This window comes from Gymnodraco acuticeps, unplaced genomic scaffold (genome assembly GCF_902827175.1).
Source record: "Gymnodraco acuticeps unplaced genomic scaffold, fGymAcu1.1, whole genome shotgun sequence".
In the NCBI taxonomy this organism is placed as follows: Eukaryota; Metazoa; Chordata; class Actinopteri; order Perciformes; family Bathydraconidae; genus Gymnodraco; species Gymnodraco acuticeps.
Window position 1 is genome coordinate 2,601,925 of NW_022991375.1, and position 20,099 is coordinate 2,622,023.

A 20,099-nucleotide genomic window follows, 5' to 3' on the forward strand; every position below is an offset into this window, starting at 1 on the left:
ACAAGTCAATTTATGGTCAACTAACATGCTTACTACTTACAAGTACATATTTACTCTTGTAAGCTGTGACAGGCATTTGTCATTATTTATTAAATTGTACACTATTTTATTACGTTTTAAAGAAAATTATCCATCAATAAATATATAATAACAATTAGATAATAAAACATGGAAACAACTTTAAGCTTTTAGTCGAAGTTCATAGTCAAACCAGTGCTTCGGTTGGAGACCCTGTTATTTGTTTGTTTGTTATTGGCCTGAATGTTTAGCTTACAGTAAAACATTGTTTTATAAATCTGGGAAGTAAGAGTTTGTTGAAAATATGAACTTCAGTCAAAATGTGTCAACGATGGTGCAGCTCTGTCCTGGTCTGACCAATCTTCCGGACATGCAAGCAAAAGACGGAAGAGTATGTGATGAGATCACCCTCTCTATTCTCCATTGTTCTCTGTAGTGCTTGCTGACAGAGAACTAGGCTAAAGGACACATGTAGTCCCACTTGGAGGGACAGGAGCGAGGGTAACCTTTAGCAAAGGCTTGTGTTTGTCCTCTAGAGGGCGTCCTGTAGCTTTGGAACATGCACAGTATCAAGCTATGGTCCTGTCTGAGAGAGAGATGGTAGAGACTAGATATAAAACAACAACCATTGATGTGACATGTGACATCCTGGGATAGAATCATATGAAAGCCATCTTTAAAAAGAATAGTTTTGAATATACTTTTATTGTAACCAATGGGAAAACAGTCTTTTTTTTCTTTTTTTTACCTGTACTGTTTTGTATTCAAATATTAAGCGTCAGAAAACTTTGCCTGTCTTCAATGAATCAAAAAACAAATGACTTACTATTTAAGATCTGTCTTTGGTATTTTGAATTGCTAATATACTACATTAAGCAATATCCTTTATCTTTAGATTCCATATAGTAGTATAGTAATAAAGTAATAGAAAATAAACTATAAATAAAATATTTAAGAGAGACATGAATTGTTTTTTCACAGTCTGACATGAATATCTCTTTTGTGTCAGTCTATTATGGTGCATTCAAATTGAGTTATATCATTTCAGAACCACATAATGTGACTGACTCATCAACCGTTGGCCGTTCAGTCGGAGCATTTAATGAAGAGCATGCGGTGGTGTGCATACCATACAAGTTTGGTCAGGACAACAAAGCTTTAGTACCCCTTTAGTACCCCTCTCTTGATTTTAAAAGCTTTTAAATCTCTAGATTTTCACATCGGCACTCCTGCAGTCTTTGGCTAGTATGTACACACACACACACACACACACACGCATGCACACACACGTATATGCTGGCCTTTGTGTTTGGGGACTGGGATTATATTACACACAGTGCATCCTGGCTTAGGGACAGATCAGAGGTCAGTGAATGCTACATACTCTCTTGCGTACACATGCACATTGTCACGTTGGGTATCTCTCTCACATGACGTAAACCTCAGTGGTTGCATTTTCATTGTATTTGTGGTTATGTGTGATAATAATGCATTCTCTTGTTGCGGTGAGATCAGGTTCACCTTGTGTGTGTTTTCCCACTGTCTCCCTGCTGTAGGAGCACCAGCTCAGCATTAATGCAACACAAATGTGAGCTCTGCCCGCTTCTAAAATATCACACAATGGATTTTTTACTTCTTGTTGCCATGCTGTCAAGCAGTTTCTGTTTAGGGATGCTCAGTTTGTCTTGATCACTTTGTACTTCATTTAAGCGTTTACATCCTGTCCTGTTCCACATGTTAGCCTTGCTTGATCCTGCTCTTCAGTCATGATTACAACTTTAAACACACATAAATACACACACATCTCACACAAGTTGCTCATTTCTGTTTAGGAAATTATAACCAACTGCTCTATAAACATCTGCGGGCTACGTTCCTGCAACTATCCCCAGTGCAGGATAGACAAAACATTGGTTGTTTGTTTATGTCACATGTGTCAAACTCAAGGCCCGGGGGCCAAATCAGGCCCGTGGTGGATTTAATTTCGGCCCGCAGGATCATTTTTAATTACTATTAGATCTGGCCCGCCGGTATATTGCACGCACACCTTCACTCCATCCTGAGGGTCTCCTCCGCTCAGAGCCTGAGCCCAAACATTGATGAACTTGCACCCAAGATGAGATGCCAAGTATCTGCTTGAACTAGCTTCACAGAGCAGCAAACTGAGTTTACATGTTTCCTTCTGCACTTTTTCTCTCACGACAACAGGGCATGTTTGGTTTTTTCTTTGAGGGAAATAGTTTTGTTGAAGCTGTTGTTGGCCTGTGGAAAAATGTACTCATAAGAAATGACTCAGGAAAAGCTGCAGATAGAGCCATAAGAAATGAATGCAACTGATTATTTAATGTTTAATGTTGTTTGTATAGGCAATCATTTAAGCTTTGTTAGTTCCAGGTTTAATCTGTGCAATAAGTTCATTTCAATACGTTTTGCAATAAACATTGAACCAGTCCGGCCCTCGACTAGTGCCCACTTTTTTATTTTGGCCCACTGTGTATTTGAGTTTGACCCCCCTGGTTTATGTACTTCCCCAAACACCTTTTCTTTGTGCCTTTGAGGCAGATCTGTAATGTCAACTCAGTGGCTGCTGTAGGAGCAGAACGATTGTAAGACTGTGTTTCCCATTATGTTTATATGGTAAGCCCATTAGACTCAGAATTTCGCCCTGCTCCATCCCACTGAATGGCTCCCTCTCATTCGCCCTTGGTTGCACTGTCCCTCCCTCCACATTTAATGGGGTTGTGTGGCTTGGCAAGATTGCTCTTTTTAGGATCTGAGTTGAATATGAAGGAGACTGAAACATGCACGTACAGACTGGTCTTGTTAGCTACCCTCACATATTTTGGCAAAGCCAGTTTGTTCCAGATTTATAATGAGGGGAGATGGGGACTTTTGATGCCATGCCACCAAAGAAGACACTAGAACACACATCTTCTCTGCTATCCTTTTCTACTTTTAGAAAGAAAGGCAGCTTCTATTTTTGCACAAACTTTATGAAGAAGCAAACCACTAACCACGAACATTTAATCAAGCACAATCTCAAAACAAAGCTGTTGTGCACATGGTTTAGTTTAGCTTGGGTTAGGACTTTCTATATTGGCCATTGTGTAGAATATAGACCTTCAGTTCTTTGCAGTATTTATGTCATGTACAACAATAGCAAATATCAGAGCTTTATTGAGTGAATGAACTCCTCAACATACAAAAACAAGGATCAGAAGATCTGAATGCAAAGGTAAACATTGAGCTATCCAGGCGGATTGTAGCTCCTGGAGGCAGCAGGGCTTTCAAAAAAGAATCAATAGTGCTGCATCATCATGCTCTGATGTAGCATCTTCACTCACACTTTTTTCACTTTAATGAAGTCAGCGGGAAGTCGTAGATCAGCCCTGACCATGTCACCTGGTAACACACAATAAACCAGAGTCCAGTTTGTCTCGTTTCTCCTGCCACTCATGCTCCTCTTTTATCTCTTGGATCTATGACTTCCTCTTAATCTCTGGACATTTACATTCTGTATTTGTATTGATTTAGTTCATGGTGTATTTCCTGTAACCAGTTTGCCCCTGATTCTGCCCCTTGCCCCCTTTGTCCTTTGCTCCATTCATCTTCAGGTTTCTTTGTGTTTTGTAGTGCACTACCTGCCTACAGTTATTCCATCCTTCTCTCTTCTTCTATTCATACTCTCCTCCCTATTCCATTCATTTCTCTCTCCCTCTGTCCCTCTATCCCCTCCCCCTCCTCTCCCTCTCTCCTCATTTGAAAGAGCTGGCTTCAGCAGTCTGCCTGAAACGAGCGACTCGTACCCACACATGCATTGGCTGCTGCGGCCCCCGTCCACGCTGATCACAGGGTCTCTGTGTGTGTCCGCATCTGCAGCACAGCAGTGAGGATATGTAGCTTCCTCTGCGCTGCTAGGCAGCCCAAGCTCATTCTGCCGCATGCCGCTTACCGCCACCATTACGTAGAGGAATTCCCTGCTGTCTCTGCTACTGCCGCTCACACAGAGTGAGTGTTGGCTGGAGAGAGGAGGACAAGACAGAGGAGACATGCATCAAAGCAACACTGGCTGATGGAGGACAGAGCTGGATTTCATATTGGATTTTACATGAAGATGTGCAGTGTTTGTTTACAAGGGAATCTCTCTGTTTATGGGATTTATTGCTGACTTTTGTGCACCTGAATTGCGCTCGGATGTAAAAGAGAACACGGTGTATTTATGTGTGTGTGTGAGAGAGAGAGAGTGTGTGAGTGATTGTGCCGGTGTTTGTTCCTGATGCGGTCAGAGCGGGCTAGTCGTGTGTGTATCGTGGTGCTGGAGGAGGTGGAGGAGGATGAGCCCTCCTCTTCACCCCCACCTCCCCGGCCCAAATCATCCCCAGAACGCAGATCCCATCATGCCTCTCGAAGGGCTGCCGCTCAGGAGGACAAGGTGAGACGGGTCCTTCGGTCCAGTTATTCATTGGTTGAATCAGAGTTGGCTCAGTCTGCGAGCCATTTTTAAGGTTTATATACAGTTTCTTTTTTGCGAATGACAACACTCGGCTAGGTTTTCAACTAACCAAAGCACTTATCCTACCTGGACTGAAGTTCAGACCTGCGCTGAAGTATGTAGTCCCATTGCATTAAAATACAAAGCACAGCCAACACTTGTCATCCTGTGCTAAATATAGCATCAAATACAATCACCAATATAGCCTGCCATGTGAGATGACTGCTGGTTTGTATAGATTATCTAGGCCTACGCCTTTGTAGTCTCCACTGGTGGCTTATAAAGGGCGAGCATTCAATTTAAACATTGTATTGAGGCTTTTCATCGTATGAAAGCTGTTCTTTGAAGTTGACACTGACAAAGGAACAGACAGGAGGATAAGCCAGCCCTGATCACAGTTTGTGCTCTTAGTCCAAGTTTACCTTCCTGGATCCGTGACATATGTGCAGTAGTCATCAGTTTAATAGGCATGAGACGGATGCCGACATGCCTGACAGCCCCACTTATTTTTAGTTAGGACGAAATGAGAGAGGGATGGGAAAACTGAGAGTTAGGAGCATATCGGAATCATAGTACACATAGTACTGAAAGGTTCAACTTGGCAGCCATTGCTGTATGACACTGTTTAAATGTGACAAATAATATCACGAGACCCACAGTACTTGAAAGACTGCAAAGGAGGAAATGGCGGGGCAATATATTGTCATTTAGAAAGGGTTTCCATACGTCCCCTATGTTCTTATGGTTTGTATTTTTGCATTCTCAATAATATGCAGCATAAAGAAAAGCACTGCTCGCAGTAAATTGCGTTTGCTCAATCTTATTAATCCTCAAATTAATTACTTATCCAAACATATTGAAACCATGAAAAGGTTCATTATCAGATAATAAACGTAAAGAGTCTAGTGTCATTATAAATACAATGAAATCACTTTGTAGCTTAGATCTCAGTGATATGTGACCGTAAATCATGATCACAGTAACTAACAATAGTTTTGATATATTGTAAATAAAAAGGTCAGCTGTGGGTGTTTTATGTAACCAAGTTAATGACTTTCAAATTGTGGGCCAAAGTTGTGTCATAAATGTTTAGATGTTTCACTTTCATTTGTAACCTCAAGTTTAAGCTTCAATGTTTTAATCTAAGATCAAATTAAAGTTACACAAGGACAGTAAATGAATCTCAAATATAAAACATCACAACTGTACATTTTAAAATCATGAGCGTAGCATGGTGTTGCTTCCTTAGCTTACATCTGAATGGTCTTCTGTTGAGCATCGTTACCTCTTAAGGTTTATGATGACTGCTCAGCGACACTGTAAACTAATCTCACTCAGTGTCAGGCACCACGCTCTCTTGCTTGTGCCAACATTTACACACACAGATGTACTTTAATGAAATAGTATAAGTGGTTTTCCCTGTGTGTATAATGCGTCCTTTATTTGCAGCTTCTTCCTCCTGGGAAAATGTGTGATCTCTTCTTAAGAAAACACTTAAGCTGTATAACTTGTTTAGTTTGTTTTTCTACACACTGTTGTTTACATTCTTATCAGATAGCCTTGCATCACATCAGTCAGAATAAGGTTTATTGCCTAGTAAGTTTACACATACAAGACATTTGCTTTGACACAGAAACACAGTATGAGGAGATACATAGAAAAAAAGAGCAAATATAGAACTATTATAGAATTAAAAATGAAGTAATGGTAATTATAAATTGATAAAATTAGAATATGACAATTTACTTGATATGTGCTATATATCTTTTTCAGGTTCAGCTTTAACCCTTCACAGACTCGTGTGTGTGTTGTGTGTGTGTGTGTGTGTGTGTGTGTGTGTGTGTGTGTGTGTGTGTGTGTGTGTGTGATGTATGCTGCAGCTGCTGCTGTCATAAACAAATAGGTGATGTACAGCCATTTTGTGACCTATGTCTCTCCAGCAGCTCAGGATTAGAGGGTCTGTGTCTTAGTCTCTCCCATTTGTAACTCTCATAACTCTCCCTGATAACACGGTTGTCAGCATAGAAAATGACTGCCTTGCAAATGGAGTACATAGTAGTTACATCAGCGTTAACATGTGCTCTCCTTGCCTCTGTAGACGTCGCTGTTAAGAGCCATCTTCAACGTGGACACAGATGAAGTTCGCTCCCTCATATTCAAGAAAGAGGATGTCAACATTCAGGTAAGTCACTTTCTTCTTCCCTGATCTGTATCCAAATGTTAATGCTTTTGTTTCCCCTGTGTATTTGCTTTCCCCCCTTGCTTCACATACACACTCCATGACTTATATCAGACCCCCAGGAGAGCAGCAGTAAGCTAGCCGGCTCCGATTGATCGATTGACCCAGAGTGCCTTCTGGCTGCTTACCCATTTCATATAGCTGTCAATCACGGCAGGGCACCTCCTTTTCCTTTTGCTTAAGGTCGTAACCTCAACCTGATTTCTCCCATTGCTTTGTTTTTCTGTCAATAATCTTTCAGAATGTATTTCCTCAGTTTACACCTTGTGTTTTCATAGTTTTTCTCTCTGTCATTCTATAGTGCTGGGCTCATCACACTGAATCTCTTTGAGTCAGCATTATTGGCCCAGACCTTTTACAGTCACATGACATTTGTTTATAGGCTAGTCCCACTCTGTTGATTGCTGCCTACTGCACTGAAAGAAAGAGAGATGGGGTGCGGCGGCTTTGTGTATCGATGGAGAAAGTGATGGAGCCAAGTGAAGAGGACAAGTGGTCACAGGATGGACATGTATCCCCTGTGGCTGTAGTCTCATGTTTCCTGTGGTCTGCAGCAGTGTGATCTGTCTGAAGATTCTGTTTGTGGCATGCCTCATCATGATGTGTGAGCAAGGCGAGGCTGCGTGTGAAAAGGAGATATTATTAACATGCTTGCTTGAATTTATTTTCTGTATTTTGGGATCAGGACAACGAGAAGAGGACGCCTCTGCACGCTGCAGCCTACCTGGGAGACACTGAGATCATTGAGCTGCTCATCCTTTCAGGTAAACACTAAAGCCCAGCTTTGAATCCATTCAGCCATCCATTCGATTCCATTCCCACCTAAAATCTATAAACCTATAGTATCAATAGCTTGCTCATCCCGAGGTGCATCCATCTAGTACTGTTTTTGCTTCTATCCATCTATATGAGTGCTCCAAAATGAACTTGTGTGGTCCTTTGCAAATTTAAACTCTCTTTTATTAATAATACTAGTCTGTAAATCAAATATTTGAATTGTAAAAAAAACATTTTAGGGTCTGAGTATTTTAAGTTTCACCTATTACCTGTCAGCACCTTAGAGTGATTACATGTTTATCACTCAGTAAATATTTTAAACTAAAGTATTGTCTGCCCTATTTTCAAATTTGAACCAGGTCAAACTAAGCTGGAAACAAATGTATCCCAATAATATATCCCACCATGCGTTCCTTAAAGCCACTGCTTGTCCCTCACCTCTCTCTACCCCACATGTTTCTCGCTGTCCCCTCAGTAGTTAATATGTCTCCTCTTAGGCTGTCACCCTCTCTTGGTGATTTATAAATCATTTGATAGGGTAGATGTTGGCTTGGCTCTCTGTTAGGTCAGTTGTGCACGTCAGGAAGTGGGTCCAACCTTTATACAAGCTAGTGTGTACGCTTAATGGACCAGCACCAGAGGCGTTCCCATACATACAGGCGTTGGAGCTGTTCTTCATGAAATCCCAGAAGGATGAAGTGCTCTGACAAACAGTGCCATCTTTGCGCAAAATGATTATACAGGAATGAAAAGTCAATAAATAAACATGTTGTTAAAACTTTTAACCCCCCCCCCCCCCGCCCGCTGCCACCACCCGCCCAAGTATATTTCAGATCTGTGGGAAACACGTCAGTGTGTACGTACGCTTGTGTGTGTGTTCACTGTTTCCCAATAATGTGGAGAGAACAGGTGCAGCCTCAGAGCTATTTTAACCCCCAAGCTGTGCCAAAGAGCATCATGGATATGTTATATCTGCCAGTCACCGTTGCCTTAAAACACCCCCGACCCATAAGCCACTTGAACAATGATTAAACCTTTTTACCATGTTTGCCTTGGCTGTGTCCGGTATTGTTGACACATCTTAACCATCTCTCTCTCTCTCTCAATCTCTCTTCTTCATTCCCCTCCTCTCGTCTAGGGGCCAGAGTTAATGCCAAAGATAACAAGTGGTTGACTCCTCTTCATCGGGCTGTCGCCTCTTGTAGCGAGGTAACAAATTACACAAACATACGTGCTAATGTGTACTGTAGTAACTCCACTAATCATGTGACTATGTTTGTTTCACAATGAGGTTATCACAGCTTTTCTCTTTTGATACTGAGGGGGATATCCACTGACAATACTACTGTAACAAAAATGCAGAAATGACTTCTGCTTTCATTTCACTGAAACCACTGTGGTGGCAGAAAACATTGTTTAGTGTAGCAACTGGCAGACCAGATAGAATATCTTTATCATAACTAGAAATTAGATATACTTTATTTATCCTTTTTTTGTCACAGCAGCACCATGTAAACAGGCATAACACTTGAGATAAACTATAATAATGATAATAATAAAATAAAATATAAGAATTAACAGTATACATATGTACATCAACAGTAGAAAATATAATTATATCAACAGAGTAAAGGTGGAGAGAATGACTGCTGCTGTGATCATTTTTCCAGTTTTTTCCCAAGCTGACCGTAAAGGGGTAAAACCCTGTGCGGTGTGTTTGTTTTTCATAAAACCCCAGAATCTCTTCACCTATTCTGCTTGGTGCCAGGCAACATGCCCAAACAGCCAGAGCCCCTTGCTCTTGCTCTCCTTTTCAGTGCTATTGTCGGCATGAAAGCCCCCTAAGAATAGCAAATACTTTTATGTCCAGCTGCGCACACTGGCATGTACTCCGTCAGTGCACTGAGGCATAGTGGGAAAAAATAATCCCTCTGTCTGCAAGCTCTGACGCACGCTCACTCTTTACCCAGAATGCAGTGGCCATGCTGCTGAAGCACAGTGCGGATGTAAACGGCCGAGACAAGAACTGGCAGACGCCGCTCCATGTTGCCGCGAGCAACAAGGCAGTGCGCTGCGCCGAGGCTTTGGTCCCGCTGCTTAGCAACGTCAACGTGTCTGACCGGGCGGGACGCACCGCCCTGCACCACGCGGCCTTCAGTGGACATGTGGAGGTGGGTCTCCTGTCAACACACAGACAGACACACACATATTCCTGTCAACACCTGGTTCATTTGAGTTTGTGTGATTAGATGGTGAAGTTGCTGCTGTCTAGAGGAGCCAACATCAATGCATTCGACAAGAAGGACAGGAGGGCCATCCACTGGGCAGCCTACATGGGTGAGACTGTTATGATGTTCAGCTTTAAGTTCAAAGTTCATACCTTTGTTCAAACAAGATAGAGAGACTATCAAAACCTATGTAGATGTTATTTATATAGCCCTCTTTCCGAAGACCCTTGAAGCTAAAAAGGAAAGAAACCAAAATAAATGTATAGATGAAAAAATGTATAGCAACTGAGGAGGGGACCCTCTCCCAGGATGTAGAGCTATAAATCAAATATTGTGTATACAGAATAAACAAAAAAATAAAATGACAATATAGACAAGCCATATGAAAAATAGATCCAGGAGCATGTTTAAAAGATTCCATGTGCTTCCATGTCCCTCGTTGTCCCCTCCCTAAATAGTACATAGTGAAATGAACAGGTCTCGAGTTAAATGTGCCTCATATCATCCCCCCCCCCCTCTCGTCTCTGTTTCAGGTCACCTGGAGGTGGTGAAGTTGTTGGTGGCCAGTGGAGCAGAGGTGGACTGCAAGGACAAAAAAGCATACACTCCGCTCCATGCAGCCGCCTCCAGTGGCATGAGCAGCACCGTGCACTACCTGCTGAGCCTGGGGGTCCACGTCAGTACACACACACATCTGCATCAGCAATGACCTGCAAAATGACCTTTTGTATAACTCGTGTTACCTTCACTTCTTAAAGAAAATGTAGCTTTTCTCACATTCAGTATGTTACTTAAATGTATCTAGACTTACTCCCTGTTTACGGAGGCATGTGACAAAAACACAACTTTCTTTAAGAATTCAAGGAAACCCGGGAGTAGTAATTAATGAATATACAGATCATAAATGTGTAGGGGTTGCTTTGATTTGTGACATGACACTTTAACAAATCGGAATTTGTAACCGTAGATATACAAGCTATTTTTAATACGGTGTCAATATCAGTTAGTCAAGTTAAGCAAACGCTTAACATTGATTCTCTTCTTGCGTAGGTCAACGAGATAAACGGCTACGGCAACACTCCGCTCCATTTAGCCTGTTACAATGGACAGGATGTGGTGGTCAGTGAGCTCATTGAGGCAGGGGCCAACGTCAACCAGGTGTGTGTATGTGTGTGTCTCCCTGTGCAAGTTGGTATGTGTTTGGTGATAGTGTGTGTTTTTCATTGTGTTGTTTTGGTACCTCTCTTTAGGTAAATGAGAGGGGGTTTTCTGCCCTCCACTTTGCCTCCTCCTCACGTCAGGGGGCGCTCTGTCAGGAGCTACTGTTGGCCCACGGAGCTCACATCAACATGAGGGTATTTGCTTTATATTGATACAGTTGGAAGTGTCTAAAGCAGCCTGTTGCCTCGTGTCTATGCTGCCGAGAGTCCAGTTGAAAGTTGAAATGACAGTGTTGCTAACACTTTGGTAGCAGTGATGAAAACTGATATTAGATTCCCACAGCCTCAAGATGCAAGGCCATATGGAGGATGACAGGGGGAGGGGGTGGCTCCCTGAGGCTGCAAGCTGCTCAGGGAATAAGTGTGTGTGGGTGTGTGTTTGATCCATGAGGGGAACACAAATAGCTTCATGCTAAGATCTCGAACACTACATGGTAATAGTTGAGTCATCTTCCCACACGGGCACTTAAATGTCTCTCATCTACATGCACCACAGACACACTTTATTTACTTCATTTGAGTCCCTTTATTATCCGCTATGAGAAACTTGATTTGAAACAAATAAACAAATATTCAGAACACAATTATAAACAATACTGGCAGGCGTTACCGCAGCATCCGGACAAAAACAACCAGATTCAGAGACAGCTTCATCCCGCAGGCAATAAGATTGTTAAACAACTGAACTGCTGAAACAATTTCATAACATTCATCTGCTACTTAGTAATTATGTATCTATTATCTAATATACCATTCCAATAGCTTGTATATAGACTCGTATTGCACTATTCCACTTTTTTTTCTCACTTTTTTTCTTTTTTGTATTACTTTTAATATAATATACTTTAATATTGTTTTAATATTGTCTGCTTATCTGTATTATTGTGTTGCATTGTTGGAGAAGCCTGTGACCTAAGATTTTCAACGACATAATTACTCTGTAGCTATGTTAGTTTGACAATAAAGTACCTTGAACCTTGAACCTACTACAACAAGACGATCCGTCAAATCTTTTAGCAGGGAACAAGGGAGTTTTGACTCTTTCTCTCTTAAAAGGGGTTACTTGAATCTATAGTTTTCGGGAAAATTTTCTACAGAAAATCCTAATCATTATCTTTGTCTCTCTTTGCTTGTCTCCATCTGTGCAGAGTAAGGATGATAAGACTCCCCTCCACATGGCAGCTACCCATGGAAGGTTCTCCTGCTCTCAGGCCCTCATTCAAAATGGTGAGAGCCCCTACAGTCCGCTGTCTGCTTCATGCCCGAGTGTTTAAATAGAATTGTATAGATATACCCTTTTATTTATTTGTGTAAAGGAGCTGAGATTGATTGTGAGGACAGGAGCAGAAACACTGCCCTTCACATCTCTGCCCGCTACGGCCATGAGCTCATCGTCACAGCACTCATCAAACACGGAGCAGACATTGCCAAGTTAGTAACAAATGACATGTAACCGTCTGTCTGTCTTCTCACTGAATACAAGAAGCAAAAAGGAAAGGGAACAATTTCAGGAATGAAGATTTTAGTTCCAGATAAACCAATATATCTGTCATCAAAAATGCATCCACGCTCTCACACTTCACCCTCCTGTGGGGACTTGCCTTCTTTGTTTTGAATGTTTTTAGGAGAGGCATTCATGGGATGTTCCCTCTACACCTGGCAGCTCTCAGCGGCTTCTCAGATTGCTGCAGGAAGCTGCTGTCCTCAGGTACATTCATGCTGACACCGTTTGTGTCACCAGAATCACCTCGTTGACATCCTAAGTGATGCTGATCGCATATTTTCGCAGGTTTGAGATAGACACCCCCGATGACTTTGCAGGACCTGTCTACATGCTGCAGCCGCCGGAGGGTGGGTCATCATCCCTGCTCACATCCTTATTGTTTAATACCTGAGCATCTTCCTTTTTCCTTGTATTTAAAAGCATCCCCTTGTTGCTTTCGTTTTACCCATTAGTCATCACTTTTTAAATGTGCCTCTCTTACCAGGAACCTGGAGTGTCTGAACCTGCTGTTAAACATAGGAGCAGACTTTAACAGGAAGGACAACTTTGGGAGGTGAGCCAAGCCTCTTTACACTTTTGTTCTATGCATTTTGGGAAAATACAAATAAAATAAGACAGAGAGAAATAGTTGAGAACATATTTTAGGGAGTAGCGGGAAGGAATGAAGTCCTCCCTTGCATTTATAATATCTGCTGTTGTCTCTCTGTTCCTCCCAGGACTCCATTACACTATGCATCAGCCAACTGTAACTACCAGTGTGTGTTTGCCTTGGTGGGCTCGGGGGCGAGCATCAATGAGCTGGACCAGAGAGGCTGCAGCCCCCTGCACTACGCTGCTGCAGCCGACACGGATGGAAAGTAAGATCTACTGTGTTTACTTAAATCACATAACATCCTAAACCATGAGATTTTTAAAGGCATACTTTGTTACTTTAATGAAATATTTTTACCATGACATTTACTTTGAATCATTGTATACCTCACTATATGATATTTTTGTAGGCATACAATACTTTAATATCATTTGTGTACATAAAATACAATGTTTTGTATGCAAAAAAGCAGTTGCAAAGGCTACTTCACTATCACTTTATTTTATGTTTTTTGTGGCATATTATACTTTTTATTTTATTTTTTAAATCTTTTATATCTTACAATACTTTGATATTTATTTCATTATTTACAGTACTATGACATAATGTTTTTGAGATGTTCTATACTTTGACTTCTTTACTGAATTTGTTATTGTATATAATCTGATAATTTAAAGTAAATTGTATCAAATAATCCTCAGTGTCTGTTGGAAACATTTCTTTCCTCCCTTGTGTGTTTGCCAGGTGTGTGGAGTACCTGCTGAGGAACGATGCTGACCCGGGAGTGAGAGACGGACAGGGTTACAGTGCGGTGCATTATGCCTCAGCGTACGGACGCACACTCTGCCTGGAACTGGTGTGTACAGATGCCGCACGGAGAGATCATTCGATGCATTTCCCACAGACTGCCAACAAATGTGAAAACTTCCATGTGCTGAAATCTGAAGCAGGACACTTCTCATGGTACCATAAAGAGCCTTTGTCTGTATTTCTTTCAGATGGCAAGTGAGACACCTCTTGATGTGGTAAGAAAGACATTTCAATGATTCACTGTAAAACAATGAGCCCTTACATAGATTGATTTTGTACGTGGCTCCCTCTGTTGGGCAGATCAGTGGTTACATCATCTGGTAGGCAGATTCATTTACTGTTAAACAACGGCTTGTTCTGCATTTGATAACAATTGCCGTGCATTCTTTCTAAATAATGCATTTTTTAATTGAAAACTCTTAGCACACACCTTATCAAACACCACTATTCTCTCTTTCAACAAACTGAGCTCATGGAGCAGTGTGACCATGGCCTTAGTTCTGTGCAACTGTCATACTGCAGTGAGTTGCAATGCATGCAAACCTATTTCTAAAATGAATAATAAGGGAACCGTGTCTCTATTTCAGTTAATGGAGACATCAGGAACAGACATGCTGAGTGAGAGCCAGGCCCCCGTCAGTCCACTCCACCTGGCAGTGAGTTTAGGGATTGTTTTCAGAATGTCTTTATTTGGCTGTTTGTCTCTCTCTTGCATACAGGATTTCAATGCCATGTCTGATCAAATCAAAATCAAATCAAGTTTTATTTATATAGCACATTTATAAACGATTTTTGGTCGAGCCAAAGTGCTGTACATATAATAAAAATAGCCTACACTAGACACTTTACAGCAAATACAACAGCACAGATTGTTCAGAATATCAGTATATATAGTGATACCTTTACACATAAAAGAAGTGTCTATTGGTGTGCGTCTCCCTTTGATTTAGGCGTACCACGGACACTGTGGAGCTTTAGAAGTTCTCTTGTCCTCACTGCTGGACGTGGATGTTTTCAGCCCAGAGGGCCGGACCCCCCTCAGCCTGGCCTGCTCCAAGGGTCACCAGGAGTGTGTCTCACTGCTGCTGCACCATGGCTCCTCACCCATGACCCGGGACTACACACACAAAAAGACAGCTATACATGCTGCAGGTAAACATACAGACAGTTACACAGAGCCAAATAAATCAGTATGCTTCACACCACATGACTGAGGTTTATTTTATGCCTTTGAAAGTGGAGAAATGTTGTTGCTTCAGATAAAAAAGTCATTCTCTAGCATGTGTGTGTTTCTGTGTGCCGCAGCTATGAATGGCCACCCAGAGTGCCTGCGTCTGCTCGTGAGCAACAACGACCAAAACATGAATGTGGACGTACAAGACATCAACGGACAGTGAGTGTGTGCAGAGAGAAAAAGGCTTAGCTTTCACTCTGATTATTATTATTCTCATTGAGGAGAAGACTTTAACTAGTTTTATTTAAAGATGTGTGTTTTGTCATATTTCCCCACCTGTACAGGACTCCTCTGATGTTGGCGGTGCTGAATGGACACACAGAGTGTGTGTACTCTCTACTCAGTCAAGGGGCCACTGCGGAGCATCAGGACCGCTGGGGGAGGACAGCACTACACCGGGGGGTGAGACATTCACACACTTCCACTGACATTACATGATAACCCTGAATATTGCCCTAAGGACAGTTCTATCTAAGGAGCCTGATACGACTGCCAATCTAAATGTCCAATGTGCAGCAGTACTCTGGTGATAACTCATGTGCTTTCTGGCCATCAGATCAAAATCCTACCCTCAGGCTAAATACCTACAACATAAGGCTACTGTTTGAAATCAAAGGTTCCTTTTATTAATCAGAGCGCTGATGTCAGGCCGTAGTATGGTACTCTCAAAACACTAAATATATTTTTAATTTATGAATGATTTTTTTGTTGAAATCAGCAGGGGGAGGTGCGTGGGAAAAGCTGTTTGCTTGTTGCTCTCTGTCGTTTCCTCTGCCTGTGGATTGCTACAATTCAGGAAATGGGATTAGGGCAGACATTTTGTCTTCTAGAATAAAGAGCAAGCAGGCCATGAAACATGTCTAGTGTCTGTGTGTTTATTGATCTACTGCGCTCCGTTTCATTAGAACGGAAAGCACCATACTTTAAACAACATCTTATTTCATAATTGCATGCACTGTATCTTGGGCAATACTTTCGTTTTTATATAAAACACCTTAAACAGAGGATGATCAATGAGCAAAATGAACCATACATATCACAACTATATACTAATAAATATATTTTCCAATTTTTTATTTTCTCTCACAGGCGGTGGCGGGCCAGGAGGAGAGTGTGGAGGCCCTCCTCCAGCGGGGGGCCGCTGTGTGTGTCAAAGACATCCGGGGCCGCTCCCCTCTTCACCTGGCCTCCGCCTGTGGCCGTGTGGGGGTCCTGGGGGCCCTGCTGCAGGCCACCCCCACCAACTCCCTCACTCTCACACACCTCACTGACAACCAGGGCTACACACCTCTGCACTGGGCCTGCTACAACGGTACACAGCGGGACACACTGGAGGAACATCACTGTTCTGTATGAAGCGACAGCAGGAGTATTCACATCTGTTCCTCTCTTTGTATCTCAATCTGGTCTCTAGGATACGATGCTTGTGTGGAGGTGTTGTTAGACCACGAGGTGTTCAAGAGGATTAAAGGCAACCCCTTCACTCCACTGCACTGTGCTGTGTAAGACGTTGTGTACCTATTCATGTTTTTATGTAGATAGGCACTGGTCTGAAAGCTTCTGACAGTGTGTGTTTTGTATTTCAGTATGAGCGATAATGAGGGAGTGGCTGAGATGTTAATTGAGTCCCTGGGCACAGCTATCGTCAACTCCACTGACCCCAAGGGCAGGTGAGACATACAAAAAAAAGCTAGCGTGACATCATTTTTTTTAATTAAAGCTGTTCACGTGCACAGGATCTGCTGCTGTATTGCCAACTGTGTTTGTGTCTTCATAGGACCCCACTCCACGCTGCAGCTTTTTCCGACCATGTGGAGTGTGTTTCCCTGCTGCTGAGCCACGGAGCTCAGGCAAACGTAGTTGATGCACACACTCGCAGCACACCACTGATGATGGCAGCTCTAAACGGACAGACCAATACTGTGGGTCAGTATAAACTGACAGATAGATTCACTGTCTTTTTCTTTTTTTGTCTCTGTTCGATTCTCTTTTTTTCTTCTACTGTTATTTCATCTTTGAGTTTTTTTTATTTTTTAACCTTTGACATGAACACACCTCCTTTCATGTGTTGCAGAGATGTTGGTGAGCAGTGCTAAAGCAGACTTCACACTACAGGATACAAACAGGAACACAGCATTGCATCTGGCTTGTAGCAAGGTAACAATTCACAGAGACAGGAAGTGCTTTTGTATTGACTGGCCATAGTGTGACTTTTGGTGATTTAAGATGTCCCCAAAAATCTCTTAATCAGTGTTGGTCATCAGGTGGCTGCTGAAAAAGTACATTTCACATAGTAATGATGGTAAAAACTATTTTTTAGTGAGCTGTCCCTAAACATAGATGTTAAAAACAAGAAGTATACAACATGTACTATTGGTCACCTCTTTGCTCTCTGTACCTCTCAGGGTCAAGAGACGAGTGCCTTGTTGATTCTAGAGAAGATCAGCGACAAGAACCTCATCAACAGCACCAACACTGCTCTCCAGACGTAAGAGTATTCCCAGGATGCACCAGGGTAATCTGCTTGATTCAGACTGCTTTTATTTGAACCTCACCCACCCTCCTTCTTGTTGCAGGCCGCTGCATGTAGCAGCGAAGAAGGGGCTGACAGTGGTGGTTCAGGAGCTGCTGGGGAAAGGAGCCAGTGTGTTAGCAGTGGACGAGAACGGTCAGATATCACTTTACTGCACATCCCTCACTACTCACACATACTGCCTCAGTGAGACGTGAACTTTCCTTCTTCTTGTTTTTTCTTTTATGCGTAGGTTACACTCCGGCTCTGGCATGCGCTCCTAACCGAGATGTGGCCGACTGTCTGGCGCTCATCCTCAACTCCATGATGCCCACCTCCCCCATGGTCACCATTGCAGCTTTGCCTGCCCTTTCTCTTACTCACACAGTCATTAACCACCACCCCACCAACAACCACGTCTCTAAAGGCGTGGCCTTTGACTCTCTTCCCCCTTTGAGGCCGGACCACGCCTCCTACTGCAGACCGGAGCGCCTGCTGTCCTCCATCACCGGGGACGATGAACTGAATGACTCAGATTCAGAGACGTACTGAGGACATACCTGCTATTGGACCGAGCCCTACACAGCTGGCAGAATAGCCAGCCACTCAGGAGCCTTAAATGATAATTGACAAAAAGCTAAAAGAGAGAAAACAGACGGAAAATAGAGCAGACATGCAGATTATTTTTAGATAAGCTACTTCAAATCTAAAAAGAACCCCTTGTTGTACATCATGTTTCTCTTAAGGTCACACGGGGTAAAAAATAATGTACTAGAATTTAGAATAATGTGAATACGGACTACATTTCTCTCAAACAGCATCACTGTATGGTCAGTAACATGGCCTATATCTTTTTCAATGTAAAGCAATGTTGTTTATTCTTTTTAAATTAAGCTCCTTCTCTTTGCTGATACTTCCTGGAGTGATTTTAAGCCTTTTCACAGTTTTTCCTTCAACTATTACTAGAAGAGCATCTACTGGAAAAAAGCTCAGTGTACTGCTTTTATTCTTACAATTGTCTAAAGAAAATAACAGATGGAAAATGTAATGGGACCAGGAGATTGATAGCTGTTTTCCCTTACTGTACTTTTGAGTTTTTATTCAGAGCCTTCATGGCAGACAGTCACAGCTGTCGGTCACGCACACTTGAGACGCTGCATTATTGTTATTGAACCACTTTTCAATTCCTAAGAGAGGAAATTATTATTGAATCCTATGAATTTATTCCAAGTGGAAATGGAATCCTTGGGAGCTGATGAGGACAGCAGATGGATGGAAGATTCAGTGTGTGATTGGTCCAGGATTTGATTGATGACCCGAATGAGCGGCTCAAGGTACTTGTAACCTGCAATGCTGTAACTACTCAATGTCTTTGTACTGTACTGTAGACAGAGGAAAGTGGCTGACACTGTGTGTGTGTGTGTGTGTGTGTGTGTGTGTGTGTGTGTGTGTGTGTGTGTGTGTGTGTGTGTGTGTGTGTGTGTGTGTGTGAGAGTGTGAGAGAGAGAGAGAGAGAGAGAAATTAGTAAATATTGCCTTTTTAGGAACAAGAAACTTTCAGACAGAGATGAATAATACTGGCGCATTGTTTGTAAAGATTGTAAGTAATTAACAAATAAAGATATTCGTTTTTGATTTCTCTCAGTTAATGTTTGACAGAAGACAAATGTTTGATTTTGCACCCTGTGGTTTGTTTATAACCTTACATTAGCCTTTTCATTCTGGCGATTGCATTTACATGCAAAAGTAATTTGGTGGTGTTCATTTTTTAGAGATTATCCTGCTGAACAAAACATGTAAGTGTCATTAACATGTGTTTGCCACGGATCTTAATTTTCAAAATCGAATTGAACAATCCCAAAACCTTTTTTAGGATGACCCGCTTGCAATGCGGGTCATCCTAAAAAATGAAGTCATCCCTTCACCACTCTATTGGACCAAGCCTTCACTGTCAAATAATACCATTGTTGTGTATAATAAAAGTTTGATAGTTCATATTGTAACGTTGTTTTAGAACACCCTACGGCAGGGGTGTCAAACTCAAGGCCCGCGGGCCAAAACCGGCCTGCGACCTCATTTTACATGGCCCGCAAGAGCTACCAAAGAATATGATATACAATACATTTGGTGTAATTGTTCAATATTTGCTCTCAATTACTTGCCCTAGACTTCTACTTACAGACGTAGTTATTTATGAAGTTATTACCAGAACTGATAATAATCCAATGCAGAGCCAATAATGTAATATAATACATTATTTTATATATATTATATATTTATATAGTCTTAAAGTTACAACAGGCCCTTTGAGTGCAAACATAATGCTAGTGTGGCCCGCAATGAAGTTGAGTTTGACACCCCTGCCCTACGGGAACTTCATATCAAAGCCACAGGATCATAAACTATGATGTAAAACCTTAGCTGTCAGTGTATTTTCATATAAATATTCTCTTGCTGTTGAGTCAAGTGGTCA

General features: G+C 42.0%; 1 protein-coding gene across 1 annotated transcript; it reads left to right on the forward strand.

The window, feature by feature from the left end:
* Positions 1–3,753: 3,753 nt before the first annotated feature.
* Positions 3,754–19,261, forward strand: LOC117562977 (serine/threonine-protein phosphatase 6 regulatory ankyrin repeat subunit A). The gene is given in 30 exon segments (XM_034241066.1): positions 3,754–4,450; positions 6,609–6,692; positions 7,435–7,513; positions 8,665–8,735; positions 9,497–9,697; positions 9,776–9,863; positions 10,288–10,430; positions 10,805–10,912; positions 11,005–11,109; positions 12,123–12,201; positions 12,291–12,405; positions 12,600–12,701; positions 12,764–12,789; positions 12,792–12,825; positions 12,963–13,031; positions 13,195–13,335; positions 13,815–13,926; positions 14,069–14,095; positions 14,468–14,536; positions 14,831–15,032; positions 15,186–15,273; positions 15,399–15,516; positions 16,204–16,426; positions 16,529–16,616; positions 16,701–16,784; positions 16,892–17,040; positions 17,189–17,271; positions 17,520–17,602; positions 17,691–17,782; positions 17,880–19,261. Coding segments are annotated over 30 exon segments (3,318 nt in total). The 5' UTR covers positions 3,754–4,294; the 3' UTR covers positions 18,179–19,261.
* The last annotated feature ends 838 nt before the right edge of the window (positions 19,262–20,099 follow it).